At 39.5% G+C, this 21,735-nt stretch overlaps 2 protein-coding genes across 2 annotated transcripts; both read right to left on the bottom strand.

Moving 5' to 3' along the window:
- Positions 1-801: 801 nt before the first annotated feature.
- On the bottom strand, positions 802-10,303 carry LOC111576119 (sodium-dependent neutral amino acid transporter B(0)AT1-like). The gene is made up of 12 exons (XM_023281647.3): positions 10,012-10,303; positions 7,725-7,865; positions 7,514-7,651; positions 7,249-7,430; positions 6,627-6,737; positions 6,431-6,543; positions 5,915-6,043; positions 2,576-2,732; positions 2,296-2,500; positions 2,032-2,191; positions 1,729-1,891; positions 802-1,572 (listed from the first exon to the last, which is right to left on the bottom strand). Exons 1-12 carry the CDS (start codon positions 10,208-10,210, stop codon positions 1,414-1,416), a joined length of 1,857 nt encoding a protein of 618 aa, XP_023137415.2. The 5' UTR covers positions 10,211-10,303; the 3' UTR covers positions 802-1,413.
- A 312-nt stretch (positions 10,304-10,615) lies between these two features.
- On the bottom strand, positions 10,616-20,773 carry LOC111576127 (sodium-dependent neutral amino acid transporter B(0)AT1-like). The gene is made up of 12 exons (XM_023281661.3): positions 20,314-20,773; positions 19,483-19,623; positions 18,607-18,744; positions 18,333-18,514; positions 18,116-18,226; positions 16,476-16,588; positions 16,264-16,392; positions 16,006-16,162; positions 15,715-15,919; positions 15,469-15,628; positions 11,763-11,925; positions 10,616-11,555 (listed from the first exon to the last, which is right to left on the bottom strand). Exons 1-12 carry the CDS (start codon positions 20,516-20,518, stop codon positions 11,346-11,348), a joined length of 1,914 nt encoding a protein of 637 aa, XP_023137429.1. The 5' UTR covers positions 20,519-20,773; the 3' UTR covers positions 10,616-11,345.
- Positions 20,774-21,735: the final 962 nt, after the last annotated feature.

Genomic DNA, 21,735 nt, shown 5'->3' with positions numbered 1-21,735 from the left:
TGGACTGTATCGCGAACATCCGTGTTTATGACAACCGTATAGGGTAAATTTTATACACCTCAGCTGTTAAAGTTGTTTTACCTTCTAAAGTGACATAATTCCAGCATACCAGCATGAAAGCGTCATCCCAAAGTGGAAATGTGCTGGAGGGAGTATCATTATCTGAGGCTGATCTACTGCCTCTGGGTGGCGACATCTAGCCATCATTGGAGCAAGACTGGATTCCTAGGTTTACCAAGGTATCTCACAGGATAATATTACAGTGGCTTTTCACAGTAAATCTACCAGTAATGTAGACCACCTTTTGGAGGATCTGATGCAGTTCTGTACTGCACATTGAGCACGTGATTATCTGATAACAAGGTTATGTTGCCAAATGAGGTCTGACCAGTTTTAAATCCAAGGGTTCACATCTTTTTCCACCAACACCAGGATTATTAATGGATGTGTCTAGTAAATACCTGGAAACTGTAATTCTTTGTGTTTTATACCCAGACTTAGGTGAGACTCGGAGGAGCTGATGCAGTCCAAATTGCAGTTACATTTTACTACCAATTAATGTAGAAAATCATTTAATTCGAGGTATCTGCAATTTCTTTCCACTGTAGAAAAGTGGTGAGGTCCTACTTTTGAATTACATCCCTGTTTAGGTCTCCACCATTTTCCTATTTCCTGCAGTGTGTTGTTTTGTCAATGTGAGGTGTCCCTCCTCTGGCCAATTTGAAGCATTACATCTTCTACTCTTCTCACTTGTTTTCAAATATTTGTACTGTTTAGGTCCTAAATGCACCAAAGAGATGATTCTGGTTAAAACCTTTTATTTGTTACTGTTATTTGTTGCAGAAGCCAAATTTAATGTCACAGAAACAAAAATGATGTCAACAGCAAAGCTATAAACGGAGGATAACCTCTCTTTTAACAGGATTAGTGTCCATAAAACATGTCTGGATAGAAAACAGAAATATGAGTACTAGTAAACAAAACATTAGAATTTAAATAACATTTTTACCTTGGTAACATGTCTATATATTGTTTTTTATATGCTGGATGACACATCATGAGCAAAATAGGCAGTTATTCTTCTGCAGAATGAATTTAAAACATGTTTTAATGAATTAGTCCAAAATTCCAACTTGTTACTTTGTAGCATTGAGTAGCAGTCATGGGTGAGCTGGTGTGCTCGAGCAGCAATGAGCGATGAGGGGTGGTTGGAGAGAGAGGTGGGAGTTATATAGATCTGCACATTCTAAAGTAACAGTGTTTCACCAAAGACATTTTAAGTCACAAAGTGAATGCTTTCATGGAAAAAAAAACTTCTAGATGCATTACTTTGATACACAGTGATGAGTTTTTATGTAGTATTCTGCTGTATTCTCAAAATATACTTCATGTAAACAATTTTGGATATTTGGTTCAATTGTTCTCTGCATGATATTTTTTTCTGCAGCTCACTGTGACCAGCCTCCATAATGCATACAGAGGTACTGCCAGACTGGGAACTCCCGCCAAAAGGAAGATGATTGCGCTGATCCATGAGGGGTAAGGCACCGATGCCAGAGATGGAAACTGATCCTGTAAACCACAAAACAGTATGAATAATGGATTGGGTATACATTTACATTAGATTATATGGCATGCTGTAAAAATCTATGTATGTTGTGATGAAGGAACATAAAGATTAGATGCTTAAGCTGACATGTCAGCTGATCATAGAACGTGTTAGCTTACAGAGTCGGGGTCCCAGACTAAATAGGTGAGTTCTTGTTGGGCTTGAGAGACCAGGTAGAAAACTAAGATAACCAGGACAATTAGAGGACTAGTGAACCTCCACGAAATCTGCCAGAAGATGGAGGGCTTATGTCCAACCATGAACTTTATGTCCTTGTTGAACCTGCCACACAAGAGATTAGTTTTGGAATATATCATGTTGCAAAAAAGTGGTACATCTTGGTCATTTTACCACAAACCTGAAGATGTAAAGCAATCACAAAAAGACAATGTGCTGCTAAAATTCTTGGAATGTGAACAAACCTGTCTATGCCGTAGATGTAAACTACAGCTATCATCTCAAACAATCCAGTGGTCAGTAGTGGAACAGATCCAGCAAAATTATCAAAGAGAGAGACCCAATAAATTCCTGAATGCTGTGCAAACAGGAGGGTAATGATGAAGGCGACAGCACATGTAACTCCTGAAAGACACAAAGACAAGGGAACTGGTGTTGAGACATAATCCAGAGCCAAACACTAAAGATGATTCCTTTTGAGGTGAAAAGCTGAAGAACCAGTCATTTACCAGTCAGTGCTTCATGAGGCCACTTTTTAGGAAATACATTCAAGTCTCTCAAGGGGACCACCACTCCCTCCACGTTGCCAAACAGGGTTGAGAGTCCCAGACAGAGAAGCATGATGAAGAAGAGAACAGACCAGACTGGGGAACCAGGCATCTTGGTGATGGCTTCTGTAAAAACAATGAAGGCCAGACCTGTTCCCTCCACTCCCTGGAAAAACACAATGCACATTAGAGTAAAAAATGATAACATGGAGGTCTGATGGATTTTGATCAAAATAGTCACCTCACTGAGAAGTTTATGCATGTCACAGGTTTTGATGTCCAGTCTGAGAATAATATCAGGAGAGGAGCTGTTCAGGTGATTCAAGGCTGTGTCGTAGTTGCTTGTAGTGATGCTGTCCTCAGGAAGATTAAATGCATTCAATAATGTCATGATGTTTCTAGAGAGGAAATGTGCCAGAGATGATTAAATCTGGACAACTGCATTGTGCTTATTAAAGGACAAGATTATGTTTTCTGTCATTTTCTTAATATAATACTCACGTATACCCATATAGACACTGTAGAAGTTACTGACTAATGTGGTCATTTGAGATTATACAAACTAAACACCTATAGAAAGAATGCTTAAATGTTCTCCTGGTGTAACCCTCATCATGTTCACCATTTTAGTTAAAGCTAGAGCCATCGCAGGCCTTTACCAAGCCTATGCAATCATTGCATTTGGTCTGCATGAAATGATTCAACCCAGTCTCCATAAAATTATGTTGCTATACAACTAAACTGCATTCTCAATTCATTTTGAAGGGGATACACACTTCCTGTCCATGAAAAAGTCACCACTTGGATTTAACTAAGCAAATAGATAAGAGCCTTCCATTGGATAATTGCTACAGTGATGAATATGTTTCAGCAGGCAACAACTTATTTCACCCTAGCTGATGCCCTGAGTAGCTGTAACAACTATGTCGGAAGACATATCCTGTGGTAGTGGAAAGGATGTTAATCTGTCTCAGAAGGGTCAGAATATTGGCCTGCGTCAAGCAAAGAAAACAACTAAGGAGATTTCTGAAACTACTAATATCAGGTTAAGAACCTTCCAACGTATTATTAAAACCTGAAGGATAGTGATAAACCATCATCTTCGAGGAAATAATGTGGTCTGAACAAACTCTTAGATGATTGTAAGAAATCAGCAGTAGAACTCACAGCTATGTTTAATAGTGAAAGTAAGAGCATTTCCACACGCACAATGTGAAGGGAACTCAAAGGATTGGGACTAAACAGCCGTGTAGCTCTAAGAAAACCTCTGATCACTGAGGCTAATCAGAAAAAAGCTTCAGTTTGCTATAGAGCATAAAGATTGGTCATGTGGTCCGATGAGTCCAGATTTTATTCTGTTCCAAAGTGATGGGTGCATCAGGGTAAGAAGAGAGACAGATGAAGTGATGCACTCATCATGTCTAGTGTCTACCAGCCTGTGGAGGTTAGGGTTATGATCTGGGGTTGGTCAGGTTCAGCAACGTTATGTTCCCAAAGAATAAGGTCAGCTGACTACCTGAATATACTGAATGACCAGGTCTTTCCATCAATGGAGTTTTTCTTCCCATATGGCATGTGAGTCGTTTTCAGAGCTCAAGGTGGTCCAATGAAATATTAGAGTGTGTGACTTATTTTTTTGGACGAGCGGTGTATTTTCTGCCAAATTATGTTTGTAATGTATCACAAATACAAATAAATGCAGTTTAGTTTGCAAAGAACCTGATTTTGTGGAGACCTCGTTGGATGATTGGATGATTTGCCCAACTATGTATCTTCCTACCTGCCTGCACTCTGCCTGAAACCAGAGTCTTCCTCAAGACAGGCCAGATATATTTTTGTGAGCTTGCGAGCGGATAGCACAAGAAAGGCAAGTTGTGACTCAGTCTGCCTGCTAAATTCCAGTGATGATCAAGCAGCTTTGTCAAACATGGAGTCAAAAATCACTTTTCATAATTTTCAACTGTAAATTGTAAATTTGTAAAACTGCAAATTTTAAATAATTTCTAGACCATGACAAGTTGTTCTGATCATAAAGTAAAATACCAGAGTGTTCAATTCCAGATACCTGAGGCTGAATGTTTGTGCCTTTGTAGGTACACTTTGACCTGTCATTTGCAGTGTCCGTGTAAATTATAAATTGAGGCATAATACTGTTGAAATTGAACTTGTTTTTCTTTAGAAATTTCTGGGTGTTCATAATGTTTTGTAAAGATAATTCATTTAATTATGAACATTGTCAGAATGTACTCTTTTGAACTAGAACAAAGGGAAAAAGTTGGAGTTGTGGTTATTTATAGGTTATTATACTGTGATTTTACTGGTTTGGCCCACTCAAGATCAAACTGGGCTGTGTGGCCCCTGAACCAAAATGAGTTTGACATATTTGTTCTAAACTCTCCTCCTTTGTCTGGAAAACCACAGCCCCTCATTCTTAAGAACCAGTCAGGATATTCAGGGTGTGTGACGTAGTCCTGTCAAATATTTAACCAACTCCCTTTCTTAAAAACAACACCCTCTCCTCTCCTTCAACAACTAACCCTAGGTTTTCCTATTTTTTAAATTTCTGCTTAAGTCAGGATGACCGTAGTCTCACCTCACACATGTGCAGAAAGGGAGAGAGGGAGAGGGAAGGAGGGAGAGAGAGAGAGAGAGAGAGAGAGAGAGAGAGAGAGCTTCGGACTTTGGCATTTTGTAGTTAACACAGGATTGTTCAGTGTTTCCATGAATTCAGTTTACATGTCATGTTTTCCACTTTTATCGTGGTATTTGAGTCTGATTTAAAGATCCTGTTTTCCTAGTTTTAACATTTGTTCAATCTCAAAATTCCACAAGACAGGCAAAGTGTTTCATCTCAATTTGCCACTGCTACATAAAGCAAGAAATAGCAGCAGACAAAGGTATACCTAAAAAAAAAAAAAAGTTTAGATAAAGCAAGTGGTCAAACCAAAGTCTACATCAGGATGGCTTTTCAGCACACTCAGCAACTATGACATTTAAATGGCTTGAAAAGTAGCAATGGTTGTTCTGTTAGACAGGCAGTTATGGGCTGCAGTGCATGAGATATGATGTAGTTTAGACTTGCCATACTCCATTAACCTCTAGGTTAGTCCTCCAGGTGTTTTCAGGCATGTTCAGGTGTCTTGGAGGAGTGGTTGGTGGGAGCCCCTAAAGGCGGGGGAGTGGGTTTTTTCAGTTGTATGCTTTTTAAATCTAGCTTACTCTTGCTGTTTCTACAGTTCAGCATAGCTTTAAGCATGGCAGCATGTTAAAATTTGCCAGCTAGCATTGAGCATAAAGCTGAGGTTGTAACTATGGTGGTGCACTGAACGCCTGACCTGCAAACTAACTGTTCAATATTGCCATGTCTGCAGTCACCCTGCTAGCTGAAGCAATGGTGACTGTCAGTAACTCTTTCAATGTAAATACACTATTGTCTGAGCATTTGGTAGTCAAGCCATTCAGACATCAAACTTTCTGTACCTATAATGTGAAGGCCCAATCTGTAACTGTAGAATTATATAGCTCCAAAAAAAATGGTGCAGTATTCTTTTTTTAAAACCTTGAAATAAACTGTACTCACTCGCTGATACAGGTGTCATATTTCTCAGTGGCCCTGAAGCCAATGATGGAGTAGGTGACTGTGGCAGCATAGATGGAGGTGAGGCCAGTTATAGCGGACAGGATCACAGCATCTTGCACACAGTTGTTGCTTGGGGAAACAAATATGCAAAAAATAATGTTATTTTTAATGACTCTGTGGATGTTCTCAGTCATCCAGGTCATGATAAGTCTCAAGCAAGCATAAGTTATGGCAACTGGACTAACCTCGTGTGAGTCGAAAACGTTTCACCTCTCATCCAAGAGGCTTCTTCAGTTCTGAAAGCCTGGTGGGGAGTACCAGATATTTATCCACCAGGAGGGTGGTGGCAAAAACAAGTGGACAAAGACCCGAAACCAACAGACTCGTTAGGTGTTAATGTGAGGTTAGTCCAGTTGCCATAACTTATGCTTGCTTGAGACTTATTTTTAATGACATTAAGCAAAATGATAAATTAAACTGCGGGGTACGACAACTAACCAAATGTCATGAACTTACTGGACAGGGTTGTAGCTTGAGAAGGAGATGAGTCCTCCCCATGCCAAACCAAAGGAATAAAAGACCTGGGCACCTGCATCGAGCCAAGTTGTCGGTTTAATCAACTCATTGACCTGCAATGGTGAGGCACACAGTGTGATGCAGATTTGAACAGTGAGATACAACTTTTCTTCTGCTATCAAGGTATGAAACATACGTCTGGTGTGAAGAGGAACTTTATTCCACTCAGGGAGCCTTTGAGAGTAAGTCCTCGGATCAGGAAGATGGCCAGCACTATGTAAGGCAGGATGGCTGTGACGTAGACTGCCTGAGGTCATGACAAAGAAACAATGCAATAAGGGGTAACTTCCAATTGGGTGATTAGCTGATTGGGTAACATATCATAATCGCTTGCCATTCATGTATGTAAGCTAGACAGCTTTGTATTAGAATGAGGTCTTGTCATACTTGTAACTAGCAGGCTAGCTCTCGAGGACAACACAACAACAACGCTCTTTCTTTATCTCAGTGGATTTTCAACTGGCAGGGATGCTGACACATTTTGGACATGTAGCTTTAATCTCAGTAGATTAGCACAACAGAATGCAGGTAGTGCATCAAGGCATGTTTGAAAGACTTTTGCAGAATTCTTGTTTTAAGTTGACTCAGCTGGATAGCAGGTGACATTGTTTGTGACCATCTTGCTATCTTGACATTATATTATTGTTATTATACATTATATATATTCTGTATGTACATTATAGATCATATTTATAGCAAGAAGACCTAACTGATGTAGAGATGTACAGAGTGGTTATTGAATTTAAGGTTAAACAAACCTTGCCTGAGGTGTTAATTCCTCTTATGCAGCAGATACAGACGATTGTCCAGGCAGCTAACAGACAGAGCACTATGGGCCACTGGAGTCCTCCAGAGTCAGCTATGGAGGTCGAACTGTTCAGAGTCACTCTGTAAAAGTAATAATCCACAGTGGTGCTGCGTTGACACTCTGGCACAAATTCTGAAGGGGAAATAAATATGCATAAAAAGGGATGCAGTTTCAGAAGTGAAGAATGGAGTGTGTGGAAATGTGTGTATAAATACCTGTCCTATTTTCATTGAGAGGACACTGGGCCCAAGGCAGCGGGTCTTGAAAGGAGTTGAAGAAATACCACAGGATCCAGGCTATTAAGGTGTTGTAGTAAAGTCCAATCAGTAAAGACACCAGCATGGAGGCGATACCTGTAGGAGAACATCATTAACTGTCATCTCAGTCACACGAGGCCAGATATACACTTTCTGCTTTTTTGCTCACCAACACCAGTCAGGTAGGGGTTGATGGCCCTCCAAACCCCCACACTGCCTTTCCTGAGACGCTGGCCGATGGCAAACTCCAGCAGCAGGAGAGGCGTTCCTTCTACTAGCAGCAGGATCAGGTAGGGGATCAGAAAGGCACCTGGAAAATGTTAAAGTGGTAAAGAAGTTGGGAATCTATAAATCATAATTATGTGAAAGTGGTGCATTCCTTTTGCCTAACTGAGAATTTTGTGGAAGAAAAAAATATCTAAATCCTGCATTCTGAGTGACAGATGGATGTCCTCTCCTTGGGGGCAAAGTGAGTGTGGACTTTTTTAGAGATGTACAGTAATGTTCTCTGTGGGGTTTTGGAAATAGCAGAAAGTAACAAGAAATTTGGGGAAGAGGGCAATGGAGTGACTTGCTGTAAAGCTCAGGCCTGCTGAGAATAAATTACCAAAGACTATATTTAAAAGATGGATGAAGCCCTCAGGTCTGAAGTGGAGCCAATGTGGAAGTGCCTTACACCTATATTCTTTCTAACAGACAGCAGGGGGCGACTCCTCTGGTTGCAAAAGAAATCAGATGATATTAAAGTCTATGAGAAAATGATCCAACATTTCACATAATTTGTTACTTCAGCGAATATTTTCCTCATGGGTTTATGGTCTCAATGCCTGGATTCAAGACCCCTTCCATAGAGAATGATAATTATTTTGTATAAATTATGGTCCCATTTAGAGTCAAATACACAAGAAAGTGGAGTATGTTTAATGGTGTGGCTACCTTGTGATTGACAGGTCACTTCCATGCTACAGTACTCAGTCAGATCTGTTCCTCACTAGTTACGTCTGGTTTCAAAAGATCAAAATGGCAGCGAACAAATGCCGAACTGAAGGCTTTAAAACAGTCCACCTTTTATAATACAGTTTATGTGTGGGTCCGTCAGTTGGTTTGTTGGTCTATTGATTGATCATGTAAAGTCTTTGCTCCAGACTTAAACATCTCAACAGCTCTCGGAGAGATTATCATTAATTTTTGCACAGACATTCATGGTTCTCATAGGATGAATCTTGATGCCCGGAAATTTCTAATGCCAGCACAAGTTTTACTTTTGTAGCTTTTGGTGAAATGTGTTGACGACTGTCTTCAGCTGCTAAGACGTTTGATACAGATAATTACTCTGTATTCAAAGATTTATATTTTGGACAAAGTATGTTTAATTGACAGTGTGATACAAAATGTAGCCTGCTGGAATGCTGGGTTAAAATTTAACATGGATAGTTGTTATGTACAGCTTTGAAAGAAAATATTTATGACTGCAGTTAGCCATAGATGAATTCAAGTAAGAGAAGCTTTTTTTATTTTTGACACTCAGCAGTTTAAATGTAACACAGGTGTTTTTCACATTACTGATGGATACAAAAGTCACACATTGCTGTAATGGACAACATTGACTGTGATTGAAGGTTTTCACTGTATGGGCTTGAACCCTCTAGTTAATAAATCACAGAAAAAGAACAAGCCATACTTTCAATATATAAAGGCCTTTGGAATTGTTCCATCCCCTGAGGCTCAATGTACAGCATTCCGGTGCTGCACATCGAGATAACAAATTTCCAGCACAAAAATCATGCCAAGCACTTTACACTGTCAAAGTACCAGACAGATGATGCTCAAGAAATTGTATGGCTTCCAGTTTTGCAGCAGATTTTCCCTGGAGTTTACGCAATTCTTGTCTGACAAGAGAAGTATATTGTGTGCCATTCTTTTGCTCAAAACAGATTTAAAAGCCAGCAACCTTAATCTGGTCCCTTTGAGGAGGTGGAAGATGAAGATGAAGATGAGGGACTGTGTGAGGAGGAAAGGGCACTGAAACCACATGTTCCTGCCAGAGTCACAGTTTGTGACGACTCAGCACAAGGTTCTAAGCATTTTTTCTATGTGTACAGTCAGTCTGTGCCTCATAAACCCTGACAAAGGTTAGCCATTACTTCAAAAGACCTAAACATTAATAGAACTTCAAAGCAACCTCATGGACACTCTCCTTTAGCCATGAATGGGTGAATAGTTAAACTTTACTTCAAGTAGTGAAATGAATTGTTAAACTCAAACTTTAGATATTTTGCAATACTTGTGCAGTTTTGTAGCCCCTCAGAAAGGAAAAACATATACACAAGGAGCTATAAAATGTTGTAAATTTCATCACAGTCATAATTCCTGAGTACCACAATCACACATTGTTTCCGTCAGTCATATGACAACTTAATCACTTATGTCAATGTGCCTTTTTTGTTTCAGCTTACCTCCTCCATGACTTTGACATAAATAAGGAAAACGCCACACATTGCCAAGCCCAATACAGAAACCCACACATGTTAATATGTACTGGGCTTTGTTGTCCCATTCTGGTCTGTCCGCAGCCTCCTCCTTTTCCATCCTCTCCAGATCTTCATGGCTGAGGATCCGGAGGTCCAGTCCTGGGTTAGGAAGTACCACTCTCATGACTACCACATGCACACTGAAGTCAGCCGGTCTCTGCTACTGTTGGCACATGGTGAAAGGCAACTATGCAAATGAACATCCCCAGGAGCATTCAGCACTGTTGAAACATGTTAATCATCTTTTGCTTTATCTGTTGCAAAGATTACCCAGGGTACACTCTGTTTTGTTTGAAAGGGAAAATATTTGAAGCACTTACAATAAAAAATCAAATATGAAAAGCTTGTCACACAGTTGAGACTCAAGTGTAGTCGTTGCTTTACTGCTGTGTGTATTTTATTTTTCATGGGCTTGTTTCAAAATGACTTTTTCTCAGTATTATAATTCAACATTACAATGGAAATTTTAATATTTCAATGAAAAAAATGCAAATACGCCACTTGGCAAAATCATTAAAAACACCAGTACTGCTTTATCATATCATGCAATTTTTATTTTGCTAGCAAATGTTTTTTTTAATTGTTAACATTTCATTTTTCTCTTAAGTACAGTGCTGTAATATACATTAAAACTTTACATTAATCCTTTATAATAGGCCCCAAACCCTATAAACAACACACAAGTGGGCCAGAAGGCCACTGATGCCATGAATAGTCTTTATTTTAGTTTAAACATTTCTAAATTATTATTACAGTATGTAAAAGGTTTTACCAAGAATTAATTCCTCTATAAAGGATTATTTACAACATAAAACAATATGTTATTGTATATATTAAACACATGCATGTAGTAAACTTACAACATTAAAAGAATAGTTAGATATTCAAAAACAGTCTTTGTTTCTTACAAAGAATAAATTAGAAGATTTATAATCCCAAAACTGACATGAGCGTTAGAGGTGCCTCTGTCAGATTTGTTACCTTGGAACATGGCTAACTGTTTCTAGTCTTGATGCCAAGCTAAACTAAACAGCGGTTTTGTAGCTTCATACTCTGCACATTTCCCTACATGTCCAACTATTTCCTGAACGTGCACTGACATGTGAAACATGACACCGAAGGAAACTGAATATTATAATAATATGAGAACCATTGTTAATTACTGTGTTCTTTAAAGTCTTTTACAGAAAACACAAATGCATAATATACAACAATAAAACAAGTCCACAGTCACATTTAATAATCCAAGTAAAATCTATTTAAAACTTTATTTTGTCATCCATTATTATTTTGGCGGAGATCGTTTCCACTGTGAAGTCAGCCCTTTTCTCCTTCTTGCAGCATTTCCTCTGGATGAATTTGAAGAGAGCGAAAATGGGGATGGATAAACTGGGAATTCCAGCCAGGATAAAGATAATGACGTAGATCCAGGAGGGGAAAGCACGTGGTTCAAGGGTGGGAAAACTCACCTATGGCCAGATTCAAGGAAATGGTTACAATTTATAGCAAAATGTGACACACAAGGAGTCAGAAATAGCAATGGCTTGTTTTTTGAACTATTACCAAATGTAAGGAAGAAACATTTTGTACTGAAATTCTAACAAGATAACACATGTAAAAGTCTTGAGGCTGCTACTGCGTTGAAACTTCATGAAACTACTGTGCAACACACTTACCGCCTCCTGGTCCCAGACGAGATAGGTGAGATTCTTGGTGACTTGGGTGACAAAGTAGAAGACTAAGATGACGATCATAATGACGGGGCTAACCACTCTCCACGTCACCTGCCAGAAAATATTGGGTTTGTGGCCGACCATAAACTCTATGTCCTTGTTAAATCTGTTTGGAATCAATGAGAGAAAGGCATAATGTAGCTGAGCATGCATGAAACCATCCATAAAAGATGACCTTGTGCTTTTATTAGTTACTGTAAGTACGACAGCACGTGTGGCTGTTAATATCTGCTCGACAGGTTGGACTCCAGTCTTGAGTCTGTGTTACATAAAATGACATTTTCAACATTTGGAATATTTTATGAATTACAATCAACTCTAATCTATGACTAACATTAAAATTACATGTTCACTACCTTCATCAACAGTTCTATTTGAGCTCTGAGTAAACAAGTACAGATTTCCACATTCCTCACCATAATCTTGCTACATCGCAACACATACTCTGCACTTCTTTATCTCTCCATTAATGACTGTGACATATTATCTCTGCTCCAAGGTCAGAATACAGTGCTGTTACCAACACAGTCCTCATAGGACAATAACAAGAGACCTGCTAGCAGCTCTGTGAGGCTGTAGTTAAGCACCTAACATGCCTACCTAAATTATATTCTGTAGCCAAGACAGAGTTTTCTTTCTGTCATATAATTCAAGGAATTCAGTTTTCCTTCATTTTGTCTTCCATGCCTGGCCGGGTGTCTTCTTTCTATTGCCCATTTGGGTATTTGTCACAGGAAAGGGGGAATAAAGTGCAGTCGTAACAATAATAATATTGAAATAGCAATAATGGGTTTCAGAGTGCAGCAGTGCCATTGCCATGTTCTGGAAGCTAGTCATTAATGTCTCAGTATTTTGGATCATACCAGAGTTTTAAGTCTGCTGTCTGTGGCGACGTTTCCACACTAGTCCGAGGAAAGTTTTGGATGTTTCAGATTAAAATAAGGAGCTTGGTGTTCAGATTGTACACTGTAGATAAAAGATGGCTGTAACCAAAGTGAGGCCTTCTATTGGTTTGTGAACTACCAGTTTAACCCTTCAAGTTTGGGATTTGCTTGCTGCCAGCTTGGTCTTTTTCAAAGCAGACATAACGAGTGAACAGCAACACATTAGCAACCTGTTAATGACAAGGTAACCCTGCCCTAAAGCATACCCTGTTTTATCCTCTATTTTACTTTTAATGGGATCATAATTTACTAAATGAACCCCATGCTGTGTCCAGTAAGTCTGCAGGCTAGTGACTGAGACCACATACTCATTAGAAAAATGCTTACTGAGTTAACAGGTCAAAAAAAAAAAACAAATAGGAGTCACCGCCTGCTGACTGTTAGACCCAATACAGGTTTAAGCTACTTTCACACTGGCTTCACTTTTCAGACATGGAGGTTATGTCTGTCATTAGTGTTGTAGTACTCGAGATCGGTCTGGGTCTCGAGACCGGTCTTGAGGCCACTTTTTGAAGATCTCGGTCTTCACTCACTCGACCGCATTTTTACCAGTTCTTGTCTCGGTCTCGGGCTTAGAGGACTCGGGATTTTTACTGCGAGACCAGCCGAGACCATGGCTTCACCGACAGCACTGAACTACCTCTCAACTGCCTTATTTGTTCAGTAACAGCTTTGTTGTGATTGGATGCAAAACTCCCTGCCTCGAATGTAACCAATAACTGAACTGATTTTTAATTTGGATTATTTTTACGGGCTGTGACCTGTCACCTGCCCCGCCCCTCTTCACACGTACTCCGCTACAGTTAATGCGGGGAGGCGGAAGAAGGAGTCTGCTCCCTGGGAAAGATGTCAGCTAACTCTGCTGTAATAAAGTTTGGCTTTTCTAACCATAAACAGTTTATCTGTAAATCAACGTCAAAAAGAAAACACAGCGCTATATGCAAATTCTGCAACACAACGCTCACTGAGGCGGCTGGAACCACAGCAAACTTTTACCGACACTTGGAGAGGAAGCATGAAGAAAGGTAAGCTAACGCTACATGGCGCTAGCGAAGTTAGCAAGATAAATTTAGCAAGCTGTAGTTTGTGAATATGTGTGTGTGTGTGTGTGTGTGTGTGTGTGTGTGTGTGTGTGTGTGTGTGTGTGTGTGTGTGTGTGTGTGTGTGTGTGTGTGTGTGTGTGTGTGTGTGTGTGTGTGTGTGTGTGTGTACATGTATATATAGGGAAAAGGCATGTGGTAGTGTTTTACGTTGGCCTTGCGCTTCTCATAAACGATAAAGAGACAGGCTATATGACGCTTTGTTTATGTTCCATCAATGTTAGCGCTGACATTTGGATGAGAGAGCTACTGATGTGACAGAGGAGTGTCCAGTTCAAATTCTGCACCCCGTCTATGAAAAAGTTCCATCTCACGTATGCAACTTGGCCTGGCAATGTACACACTTAATTTTAGTGCCAATTTTTAGAATTAAAACACACAATTGCATAATAAATGTGTAACTTAAATATAAATTAAAATAAATATGTGTATAAGTAGAGAGGGTTTTTAGCAGAGGGGGCATTATAATGAGACCCCATCGTGCACGTTTAGGTCACAAAATGTTGCAGTCTCTCATGCTTCTAAAATGCAACCAAACACTACTTTAAACTCACTTCCCATGATGTAATTTTTAAGGGCCATGTTGTTTGTAGTGTTTATAAACGACCCTTTCATGTGTTTATCCTTTGTGGTGAGCTTTGAATAACAAACTATTTTGCCTCAGCAGTTTGTCAGGGAAATACTTGTAGTTTGGCCTTTCAGTGTCTGACCTCTTTGAAGATACATTGACATGTTATATTTCATTGCATTTTAGATGCTGATATTTGGCATTGTTTTTTCTTTCTATTTTATGGAATAGTGGTTCCAGGTCTTTTCTTTTACAATAATACACCTTTAAAAAAAAAAAAATTCACCCAAGTTCAGTTATATCCGATTTATCAAACAAGAAATATTTGTGGTGTAATAGAAATAAAGAGGCCACTGTTCTAGATTAAGATATGTTATAGAAAATTATACATATTTGTGCATGGCTTGATATTGTTTTGAAAACAAGACAAATGAAGATGCAAGTATTAAATATTTGTTTGATACGTTCCGTATTGAATGGTTGTTTGTCGTTGCAGACAAGAGTATTACAGGCAACTTTACACTTGCCTAAAAACTACATTGAATAAGTACTGAATAAAATGGTTAAGTTAAATTTAATATGGTCTCGGTCTCGCTTTGTCTTGGTCTCGGTCTTGACTCGGTCTCGACCCCTCAAAGTCTTGGCCTTGTCTCGGTCTCGATACACTGTGGTCTCGGCCATGTCTTGGTCTTGGTTTAGGTCGTCTCGACTACAACACTATCTGTCATTATATACAATCTATGTGTCAGATTGAGGATTACAGTCTAAAATAGAAAGCAACTGATGGTGAGACCGGTCATAAGGAAGCACTGACCTTGTTTGCGTGACTACTCTCATGAAAAGGGACAGAATAATTTAGCACTGCAGGTTTTAGCTAAATGCTATTGTAAGCATGCTAAAATTAAGATCAGTGTTGTTGTCGTTTTAGCATGATACCCTTCGCTAATTAGCTCTAAACAAAAAGCTGCTTGAGTTACTATACAGGTATTGGTTTAGACACTGATGCCTACTAATGATCACTTCCTGGACAGACTCACCTATCTACACCATAGATGTAGATAACAGCAAACATTTCACAGAATCCGATGACCAGAAGAGGTATTGAGCCTGCAAAGTTGTCAAAAAGAGCTAGCCAGTAGTTTCCAGAGCGTTGAGCAAATATGAGGCCAAAAGCGAAAGAAACTAAGCAGGTCAGGCCTGAAAAAACAACACAAACTGGTGGTTAGACCCCAGATATTCTAATGGGGGCATGCAAATGTAGTTCATATTTAGTAGATAATTACCGCAGAAAACTTCTTTAGGCCAACTTCGTGGCAGTAATCTGAGGTCCTGCAAAGGAACCACCACTCCCTCAATGTTCCCAAACATTGTCGAGAGGCCGAGACAGAAGAGCATGATGAAGAAGAGGACAGCCCAAAGAGGGGAAATAGGCATCTTGATAATCGCCTCTGTGAACACAATGAAGGCCAAACCTGTTCCCTCCACACCCTGAAGGAGAATAAGTCATATATTTCAAGAACTGACTCTGTATTCAATCATTTCTGTGACACTAGTGAAACAAGTTTTCTACCGACCTGACTGAGGAGAGTCTGCATGTCGCACGTTTGTAAATCCAATCCTTGGATGACATCTGGATTTGTCTGGTTGAGGTAGTTCAGGGCATCATTGTAGTTGCTTTCTGTGATGCTGTTTTCAGCGTAGTTGAAGGCATTTATCAGCTTCATGATGTTGCTGCAAAGAAAAAAAAAAAGGCACCATGACATCAGTGTGGTACAAGTGAATCACATTCATTTGGTTGTAAAAGTTTTCTTTAAAGGCAATCTGAAACTCACTCTGACATGCAGTCGTCAAACTTTTCCGTGGCCCTGAAGCCAATGATGGAGTAGATAACTGTTGCAGAGTACACAGAGGTGCAGCCATTGATGATGGAGATGAGAACGGCGTCTTGCTCACAGTTGTTGCTACAAGAACATTTTGAAGGCACATTGTGTGAGGAGAACCGCTTAACAGACTCTAGAATTGTACAATTAAGACCTTTACTCACTGAACAGAGTTGTAACTGGAGAAGGAGATGAGACCTCCAAAAGCCAGGGAGAAGGAGTAGAAAACCTGAGCCCCTGCATCCAGCCAGGTTTGTGGATTCATTAACTCATTCACCTAAAACAGAAAAGATAGAATATATTCACAATAAGTTCATCTCCTTCTGGTGAATATTTAAAACTGACAGCAATCATTCTCACCAATTACCACAGCCACTGCTGATAATTAATGTTTGAGGCTTTTCTACACCGTGGTTACAGTTTTGTTTTATCGCAAGTTAAATTTTTCCAGGATACACGATAAAAGCAGGAGAAAAACGTGAGTCTGGAAAATAGCGGTTGTTGAGTGACATTGCTAAACTGCATCCAGTAAAGTGGTTTTAAAGATGCTATCTGCCCTATGTAACTTATGTATTGGAATTTACTGTATTGGCTCTACTGTGTTTCAACCTTCATTATCAGCTTTTATAAGCGTTGTGATAAAAGTTTATTGCAGACACCGTAATAAATAGTGGTTATCTCATGTTTCTGCACGAGAGGACACAGGGTGTTCAGAACAGCAAATGTTGAGGTTTAAAGCAATAGTAAGATGATTGATACCACTTCCATATGTATCCAGTAAATAGAGGACTAAAACCGGTTAATGGTTAGCTTAGCTTAGCATAAAGACTAGATACATGGTGAAACAGCAAGCCAGGCTTTTTCCAAAAGAAAAAAGAGTCTGCAGCTGTTAATCTGCCTAATTAATAAATAATTAATTCATTAAAACCACTTTTGGGCAGTAGCTTAAGCGTTTTGTTGCTAGTTTGTCTACTTTTCTTTTTTAGTGTCTTGGTATTTTTAATCAGATTTTTAGTAGCAGAGTTATTTTATTTAGCAAGCTGAGCAGTCATTTCCACAAAAGCCACACTTGACAGACATTTTTGAAGCAACAAAGCAATCTGAAATAAAAAGAACATTACATGATTCTACTGCTATACACAAACATATAAGCATAGCTAACAATGATGTACCAGTCCTTAGTCAGCCTGTAAACATTAGCTAGCACTTTATCAACAGATACCTGCATGTTTTTCCACTGTCTGTAGCCAACAAAGAAAGTATATATAATGTAAAAAAAATTCACTTTCGATGTAGTAAACTGTTTTCAATGTTCGATATGAGGGGCAATTAAACCTTTTGTGTAGCGGACCTATGTGTATCTTTTGTAGCATGAGTAGCATGTTGGTCCACTGTTCGCTTTTAAAGTCTGTATCAGTCATGTGGAAACCAAAAATTGGCCTTTTTGGATTACAGGTGTAAAATGCAGGAAAACAGACTAAAGCACAGTGGGACACAATGAGATTTTTCCACCAGCAAGCTTCTTACATTGTGTTACGGCCTCTGGTGGCCATGTGTCTGGATGGCTGATCTGGATGGATGATAAAAACATTGACAAATGCTGGTTGGTGTGTGATTCTAAATTATCAGTAGGTGTGAATGTGAGTGTGATTGTTTGTCACTCTCTGTAGCTCTGGTGACCTGTCCAGAGTTTCCCCTGCCTTTGCCTTAAGTCAGCTGGGATTGACTCCAGCCCCCCGCGACCCTAATGACAAGCAGTGTATAGATAATTGATGGATGATTGGTGTGTAACATCTTTGCTTACATCTGGTGTGAAGAGGAACTTGATTCCATCTACAGAGCCTTTGAGAGTCAGTCCTCTGATGAGAAAGATGGTCAGGACCAGATATGGCAGAGTGGAGGTGATGTACACAGCCTGAGAATTGGAAGAATGTCATATGATCCAAAGGTAATCCTGTATATTTGAACAAACAAATATGCAGAAATCATGTGGTTTCTCAGATGTAATGTGACTTCCACACCTTGCCGCTGGTCTCAATGCCACGGATGCAGCAGACATAGAGCAGACCCCAAGCGGCTACCAGGGAGAGCACCATCCACCACTGGAGACCCCCAGACTCATCAATAGCTGTTGATGTGTTCAGAGTCTCTCTATACCAGAAGTAGTCAACAGTGCTGCTTCGTGAACACTCCTCCACATAGCCTACGAAGCACAGATAGCAACAGAATGTCAGCAGCTTTGGAAGGAACTGTTACCACAAACGTTACAGCGCATTTTGATAGATTATGACATACCTGTGTTGTTAGCATTGAGTGGACATTGGCTCCAAGGCAGAGGACTCTGAAAGGAGTTGAAGAGATACCACATGATCCAGGCCATGATGGTGTTGTAATACATGCCCACCAAAAACGAGACAAGCAGGGATGCAATACCTGCAGCAGAAAGAAAAAATGTGACACAATTACAACAGTAGCATGCTGAAGTTAAGCAGGTATGATGGTTACCATGCACACCATCTTAGTTTAGCATGTTAGCATGGTAAAATTTGTTCAATAGTACCAAGAGCAACTGAAGGTGGTGCAGGTTTGGATGGATTATAAGTCATCCTGAATGTTTGAATATGATTGTTTACCAAAAGTCTATATGAAGGGTCTGCAAGCAGAGTAGTCTAACCCACTTTCTGTAGTTTTTGAGAAAAATAGCTTCAAAGTTTTGTGTTTTAAAGAATGGTCTTACATTCGAAGTACCACTGTGATGCTATGTTTGGGTTGTGGGTTAGACCACTTTGCCACTAAAACACAAAACTCAGTTTGAATTTTTGTGGGTTACACCACTCTGCTTCTAACCCTGTCATATATTATAAATCTACAGTAATCCATTCAGAAGTTGTTGCCACTAAAGTAAACATTATGGTGCTGCTATGGGAAAAGTCAAAGGATTACCAAAACCATTGAGTTCCATCCATTGGAATCATAAAATTCTACACACACACACACACACACACACACACACACACACACACACACACACACACACACACACACACACACACACACACACAAAAATCAGTTTCAATCAATACCAAAGCACAGACTAACTTAGACCATTATTAGTATCAATTGAGCTTTGCTGCAACAAACAACCAAATGTGCATGCTTTTTTGTACACACCAACTCCTGTCAGGTAAGGATTGATTGATCTCCACACTCCCACGCTGCCCTTCCTCAGGCGCTGACCAATAGCAAACTCTAAGTGCAGCAGTGGGATTCCCTCCAGAACCAACAAGATGAGGAAAGGGATCATAAACGCCCCTATAAACACATTATGTACAATGGTAATGGGTTAGCAACATGGTGTAATTCACTTTATTCAGCACAAAGTAACAGTAAATATTCAGTAGTCAACTTCACTCACAGAGGTGTTACCATAAAGACACTTGTAAACTGTAAAAAATCTTGTACTTGTTTTATTATCCACACTTAGTACTATAAACCTCACACATTCACTTTTGCATGTAAATGTTTGACCAAAGGATGTTTATTTTATTCTTGTAGTTTCAATATATTTAAATAATAAATTAGCAAATTGACTAAAACTGACAAAATGCATATTTAATATGCAATTTTGTACAGACATGGTGATTTAGAAATCTTGCAAAGAACAAAAGGCATTCCCATAATGGTTAAGCTAATAAAATGATATACAGGCATTCTGTGTGCATGGCAAAAATGCAGTGTCCGTACTCTTTGAAACATACTTGGGTGACCCAATTTTCAACAACCAAAAAAAAGTTTGTTTAAAGGTGAAGGTGACCTTTGCATAAAACTCTAATTTTTAATGCATTCCTCTCTCCAAATAGGATAATTTATGTGCATCCACTAAATCAGTAGTGTTCATTTTGACTAAAAGAGTTTTCAGTTTGTAGAAATGAAAATTTCCCTTTTTGGCAATAGTCCATATTACATAATCTTTCCAATCTAATCCCAGTCAGCTCTGCTTACCTCCTCCATGGCTTTGGCACAGGTACGGAAACCTCCACACGTTACCAAGTCCTACACAGAAGCCCACACAGGTGAGCAGATACTGGGCTTTGTTGTCCCATTTGGGCCTGTCCCCAGCCTCTTCCTTTTCCATCACCTCCAGTTGTTCATGAGATGGGATTCTGTCATCCAGTCCTGGGTTTGGGAGCTTCAGCTTCAGCCTCATGGTGGCTGTTTTAAAACTTCACTGGACACAGAATTGAAAAACACTGAGTCTCCTTTAGATACCCGGTCGCTGGTTCTGCTGCTTTTTCAAACCTTCAAGAGTCGTTTTGCTTTCCAAAGGTAATCTCCTCCTCTCCGCAGACAGTAACTGATTCTCTGTGGACTGTCTCTCCCCCTGAATCCTTTAGCCCTACTGTGTGTCCATGTAAGTGACACTGAGATATTAACTCTGACCCGTGGCACCTGAAGCTCAGTTATCAGTTGCTTATTACAGTCTGCGTTACATTATGTAATGTCAGCAAGTTTATGCAGAAAAGGGTGCAACCCTCTTGATAATGGTTAATGCATTACCAGAGATGCTATCACCAACAACTTTCTACCAAGGAAATCATAAGTGTATGAATTGTTATCAGAGCATTATTACAAAGTGTTGTTGGAATCATACAAAATGAGCCACCTTTATACGATAACACTATCATCTCTCTCAAATGTCAGGTTTTACTGATAGCCAACAAGCACATCTGATACAATTAAACGGAAAAAGCATGTTTCCCTCACTTTGTTAGACAGAAAGAATACAGTCGACAGCTGGAGGCAGTACACTCTCATCAGCACACATCGTAACCATCAGCCTTTCTTTTAGTCTTTGAGAAACTGTAGAGGTAATTTTTAACATCTGTACTTGTACCGTACTGTGTTTTCCTGCAGTCCGATTGACAAGTCAGAGAGTATAAAAACCTTATCAGTGTTCCTCTCTAATGCAATTATTAACCAAAGAAAGACTGGTGTTGGCATTTACAGACTGCTGTATTTCCGCTGTAAATCCATAGCAGTCATATCTAGGGTTATTTTTAGGATGTCCATATGTATATGTGCAGTGTGTGCGTCACTGCTGTCGTAAAATGCCTTTATATATGTGTAGCCTTGTGAACTTACAGTAAATTTCACACCCACAAAGCAGTGGTTCACAAAGTACGTGGAGTCACAAGAACTACGTGGGTTTTTACTATATCACCGTTGACTCTTCACATTCCAGTTCATTTACTAAAGTACTTTACTTAAGTACAGTTATGAGGTACTTGAACTTTCCTTGAGTATCTGGGTTGTATGTTGATTTCCAATGTTCAGAAGGAAATATTGCACCTTCGACTCCACTACGTTTATTGCTAGTTTAAATCCTCGTAATGTTGTCCAACTGCCATATACTTTTTGTCCTCT

This window comes from Amphiprion ocellaris, chromosome 15 (assembly GCF_022539595.1).
Source record: "Amphiprion ocellaris isolate individual 3 ecotype Okinawa chromosome 15, ASM2253959v1, whole genome shotgun sequence".
NCBI classification, from domain to species: domain Eukaryota; kingdom Metazoa; phylum Chordata; class Actinopteri; family Pomacentridae; genus Amphiprion; species Amphiprion ocellaris.
Note: the sequence above shows the minus strand (reverse complement) of the source record. Positions and strands in the feature narration are given on the sequence as shown.

What these genes read in the sequence shown, in the direction of transcription:
- LOC111576119 (XM_023281647.3), bottom strand. Translation starts at nt 10,210, where the DNA reads ATGAGAGTGGTACTTCCTAACCCAGGACTGGACCTCCGGATCCTCAGC. An exon ending in ATGTCAAAGTCATGGAGGAG is followed by an intron (nt 7,866 to 10,011) that starts GTAAGCTGAAAC and finishes AACATTTTCCAG; the next exon opens with GTGCCTTTCTGATCCCCTAC. An exon ending in TATGACACCTGTATCAGCGA is followed by an intron (nt 2,733 to 5,914) that starts GTGAGTACAGTT and finishes TTTCCTCTCTAG; the next exon opens with AAACATCATGACATTATTGA.
- LOC111576127 (XM_023281661.3), bottom strand. Translation starts at nt 20,518, where the DNA reads ATGAGGCTGAAGCTGAAGCTCCCAAACCCAGGACTGGATGACAGAATC. An exon ending in TTTGACGACTGCATGTCAGA is followed by an intron (nt 16,163 to 16,263) that starts GTGAGTTTCAGA and finishes TTTTCTTTGCAG; the next exon opens with CAACATCATGAAGCTGATAA. An exon ending in TGCAGACTCTCCTCAGTCAG is followed by an intron (nt 15,920 to 16,005) that starts GTCGGTAGAAAA and finishes ATTCTCCTTCAG; the next exon opens with GGTGTGGAGGGAACAGGTTT.